Source organism: Phytophthora cinnamomi (assembly GCF_018691715.1).
Source record: "Phytophthora cinnamomi strain GKB4 chromosome Unknown Contig53, whole genome shotgun sequence".
NCBI classification, from domain to species: domain Eukaryota; phylum Oomycota; class Peronosporomycetes; order Peronosporales; family Peronosporaceae; genus Phytophthora; species Phytophthora cinnamomi.
In genome coordinates, this window is record NW_027150986.1 from 55,025 (window position 1) to 60,234 (window position 5,210).

The 5,210-nt window shown below is 50.8% G+C and overlaps 1 protein-coding gene across 1 annotated transcript; it reads left to right on the top strand.

The window, feature by feature from the left end:
- Positions 1-4,551: 4,551 nt before the first annotated feature.
- IUM83_00005 (Avirulence (Avh) protein) lies at positions 4,552-4,926 on the top strand (the record flags this gene model as incomplete). The annotated part of the gene is made up of 1 exon (XM_067923736.1): positions 4,552-4,926. One exon carries the CDS (start codon positions 4,552-4,554, stop codon positions 4,924-4,926), a length of 375 nt encoding a protein of 124 aa, XP_067789455.1.
- Between the last annotated feature and the right edge of the window lie 284 nt (positions 4,927-5,210).

Sequence of the window (5,210 nt, forward strand, 5' to 3'; positions counted from 1 at the left end):
CGTCACTTGGTCGTGGTGCAACACGAGATGAAGGTCAACACGGCGTTGACCATCGGGGCGTGTTTCCACCACCTCCGCCACCGCTGCGAGACGCACGCGGAGAAATTCGCTGGATCGTCCAGCGAATTGTTGATCATAGGAAAACAATCCGAGTTCCGAATTGTTTTCGCATTCGCTGGAGAGGTTTCCCTCCCCAACACGGCACGTGGGAACCACGGAACGTCCTAATGGAAGACGTTCCGGACATGGTGAAGGAGTACGAAACCCAACACGCACTACCAGTAAGAAGGTAGTGCGAGCGCTGTAGTAATCTACAACGCCTGACGACTCGCGTGCTAGATAATTAGCACGGAGATAATTGAAGCTTTCAGGTATACATATAGTATACCTGTTGTTGTCGCGGTTGCTAATATGCACCGCCACCTGAACGGACAGTGCGCACGACGCACGGACACCAGCCTCCACTGCAACAGCGTGGAGTTGCCAATACTTGCCTCACTTCGAGAAGGACTCGAAGTGCTTTGGCGCTTGCTTACCCGGTCACGGTAAGCAACAGAAATTCGCTTAGAGATGTCGACGCATAGACGCGGTCGACATCGAAGAATCGTACACAGACACTGTGTTGTCTGTCCCCGTGGTAGCGGTGCACCTCGCGCTACCGCGCATGGTACTCAACAACAGTGAGTTTACACTCTGCTGCAATGGCAGTCTTCAGCTTGACCGTGCTCATTACGGATGAACACGGAAATCCCCAGCACAAACAATTGACAAGCAGTCAATATTAATTGACGTGTCGAGACCGACACGTCTAAGCTTAACGGGGGGATGGTGTAACGGGGTTACACACACAAGTGGCAACAGTCACTTGTGCACGACAACGGTCACAAGTGACAACTGTCACTTGTGCATGACATTTGTCACTTATGGTTTAACAGATAAAATATATGTTAAAGGTTTTTGATACTTCCTCACATTGGTGTAAGGCACACCAATGGATACATTGAAGTGGACCACCACACATGAGTGGTCCATACATACCCAAAGATCCTATGGGTAGAAAGCAGCATCTTTCTACCAATCAGAGACGTGCATATTGCCGGGGCTCTGACAGCCAGCCGCTGTCAACCCTTTTCATAGATTAAACTAGCTACTTGGAGTCTTTATTTAATTTATATTATACTTGTGGACTCAAGTATAATTAATTCAGATTATTAATAAACTCCTACGCTTCCTCATACACGTAGCGCGACGTGTAAGCTAAAGTAGTCAGCCGAAGTAGGCCCACTACACCTACGGAATGGCAGCGGTGGGGTATTTCATATTGCTACGTGCTGGGGTGCTTGTATACTCAGTGTCGTATTTCGTGTTTTCGGGCGGAAGGTGATTCGACCAGAGGCTTCAAGCAGAGCAGCACCTGGGATAGTGGTTTCCGGGGCTGCTGGTGGATCCGTGTGGCGCGGTTGATCTGAGATAGTGGTTCCCAGCTTCGCTGTTCCGCCTACATCAAGGCGTGGTGCGCGGAAGTCCCAGGGCGCAGAGCGAGAACCCTGGATCAAGACAGGCTCAAGCCGAGCCAACTCTCGGGGCCACCCTTAAGGCTGGGGGGGGGGGGGGGGGGTCGAATGAAGACCTGTTACGCGGCTTACATTGTGAGCCGCAGGAGGAAGTGTCGTGACTGGAAGCGACTCGAAGCCGGAGTCGCTGAGCAAGGAGGAGGCTGTTAAGGTCCAGAGTGCAAAGGGCCTGTGAAGCGAAGTGGACTACGTTTGTGTGGTGTCTTGCCTGCATATTAAAGAGGGGTGAATCAGGCGAAGACACGGGCGGACTGACACTTGCCAAGCGAGGAACAAGTTTCGTCTGGGAACACTAGGAGACATTCGGAATCGGGGGTAGCTGGTGTGGCTGACACAAGTCTGGGCCCACAGCGCAGCACCGCACAAGGGATAACACGAGAGAGGAAGCAACACACGCCTCGCCCACTTCGAACTGGGCTGAGCGAAGCCGTGCTGAGCTGAGAAGTGCTGAGCTTTGCTGAAGTGACGCCGAACTGACCGAGCTGAGCGGTGCAGAAGGAGAGCTGAGCTGTGTCGAGCTGGGCCAAGTCCGTGGGTGTGCGATCTGAGCGTCGTACCTGTTTCGTTGAGAGGCGCTTCGTCACAGGAGCCCACGGCCATGTCGACCTCTCGAATCCAGAGAAAGAGGGTTTCTCCCTCGAGACCTTCAAACATCTTGACACTCAACATGAGTGGTTTGGGTCTAAACGACCCGCCCTGCGGCGCAGATCGCACCATCGCAGGTGCCGTCGCGCTCATCCGTTGCTGGATGCGCTGTAGCAGAGATTTTTCATAACTTGAGAAAGCCTCCGGACGCGCGTTAATCACGTCCAGGCCTTGCGAGGCAGGGTGTGCTACGCCTTCTGGGCCCAACAGGGACGCCAGCTTTAAGCGCCTCCTGTTGGCCTGGGTCCAGGTTCGCGAACGCAGCTTGCTCCATCCGCACATATGTACAATCTGACAGACTCAGGTGAGGGATTGACTACAAGTGCTACCAAGTGCAGCGGGGCTGCCGTAGCTCCTTGCACAGAGGAAGGCTTAACGACTCGGAGAGTCCAGCAGGGTCCTATCCGAGGGCCAGGTCAAAACAAGTCGCATAGACTTCCTTGCAAAAGGCAAACTGTATTAATTTCTTCTACTGCGGCTTCGCCATAAGGTGCAAGCATCTGCACTTCACTATCAGCTATAACTAGCTCTAGGTTCATCCCTAATGGTTGGCCAGCGGCCGTACTTGATCCAGGGGTAACACTTGCGTAAGCTACACCAAAACGGTAACCCCGCGTGTAACCCCATTACACTTTAAGAGCCCAAGCACCGACTATATTACATAGTAGCACTTGGAGAGTCCAATCATCGGCTTGTCCGTTTCCGACCATCGCGCCGAGAAATTTTGAAGTATTGCTCCACCGTGTTGGAACAGACCAACACGCCGTAATCGTTTGGAGACGTGCTGCAGCTTCTCGCCCGCCGACAAGCTGATTTTCACGTCATGATGCAGCAGCAGGTTGATATTAATCAAGCCCGCATCAACGCACTCACTGCAAGTCCAACAGGAGCCCACAAGCATCAACCTCCAAGCTACAAGGGAAAGCCCAACGAGGATCTCAAGCTATGGGTTTTTGCTGCGGAGCAATTCTATTCGGATTATCACCCGCAGATGATGAAAGAATCATCTCGGTTTGTGACTATGGTGTCGTGTCACCTCGGAGTCACCCCCCATGAACTGGTACCGGTAGTTTTCACTGGAGTGCGACAGCTCCGGCCGCGTGAAATCATGGGCGGTTTCCAAGGAGGCCATGAGTCTTCGATTCTTGCCGCCCGACAGCGAGTATCGCTTGCGCGAACGGTTGTGTGCGCTGAGCCAAATATCATCACTGCACGATTACGTGGCAGGTTTTCAATGTTTGCTCATCCAGTGCACGGTGCGCATCAGCCATCAGGAGCTTCGTTTCTACTTCCAGCAGGGGTTAAAGCCAGCAACCGCAAATCACGTGCGCGTGCATCACCCGTCGGCACTGGATGACTATCCATGTAACGTGGTAACACACACAAGTGGCTTGTAGCCACTTGTGATTTTAACAGATAAAATATATGTTAAAAGTTTTAGATACTTCCTCACATTGGTGTACGTCACACCAATGGATACACTGAAGTGGGCCACCACAATGAGTGGTCCACACATACCCAAAGATCCTATTGGTAGAAAGCAGCATATTTCTACCAATTAGAGACGTGCATATTGGCGGGGCTCTGACAGCCAGCCGCTGTCAACCCCTTTCATAGATGATAAACAGTTTTAGCAGATTTAGGAGGAAGATCAATTTACAAACAATACAGTTTTCATTTTACCTAATCTAAGTCACTTGGAGTCTTATCTGATTTAAATTATATTTGTGTATTCAAATATAATTAACTCAAGTAATTACTAAGTACTTACGCTTCCTCATACACGTAGCGCAACGTGTAAGCAAAAGTAGTGAGTCAAGTTAGACCCACTACAATCCAACTCGAGATGAGATTTGATCACACTGGGAAGCGTGCTCTCATGCTGGACACTGACTGGCAAACTACGACTCCTTGCCACCGCTGCAAGAAAGTGGGTCACATCGCGCCGAACCGTCCTACGAAGTATTTCGCCGCTTTTCAAAACGGGGTCGTGTAACGCACTGCGTTATATATTACTGGTTTCGTAATTTATTACGGTGCACGTAAGTTATATTTGTTGTGGTACGTATTACGGGACGACTTACGGGACGACTTACGGGACTATTTCAAGGTTACGGGCGACCCGTCAACTAACAATTGCAATCAAGAAGGAGTGGCCATTACGTGAGTAGCTAGTCTAGAGTACAAGAGAGTACGGACTTTAAGTTACACTATCACTTTTCGTTTTACCCTTTACGAGCCCAAGCGTCGATTACATTACACTACATCCATGCGGCTTTACTATTTTTCAGTGCTGGCCATCACCCTCGTGAGCAGTGATCCTGTTTCAGCGATGACGAGTGAGCGCCATCTGAGAGGGCAGGAACAAATTGGTGATGGCGCTTCCACATACGTTGAAGAGAGGGCGATCTCGGATCTCACCGAAAGCGCCAAGACGTGGGTGCAAAATACGAAGTTGGTCAAGGCGTGGTCAGACAAGAAGAAGATGGCGAAGGCGACGGAGTTGCTGAAAAAGGGCGCCTCCGTCGAAGACCTGTACAAGATGGATCTAAATCCTGATCTCGTGTACGAGGCGATGGACCTGAAACGCAGGATGCACTGGGCGTCTGTTCACGGACATCTCAGCGGTCTTTTGACACGCTGGGACAACCACAAGTGGCGACAATACCGCGAATTCTGGAACTTGCAAAAAGGTAAGAACGTGTAGTGCGATTTAAATGAAAGGAGACAATGGTTGATAGCGCTCACGAGGGGGGGGGGGGGGGTATCCGCGCATAATTTCAACGGTATACTCATGTGCATGCTGGTGTCAAACCAGCGGTTTGCTCAAGCACTCGCGAAAAAAGGAAACTGTGCCTTAGCCTCCAATATGATCGCGTTTTGCTGTTTCATCCTTAAAATTGTTCTAGCCGCGTTAACCTGGTTGCCTTTGCAGTATACCGATTACTCGTTTCGATCGTGATCAGACCAATGGTCTCTTCAAAGGAGCCA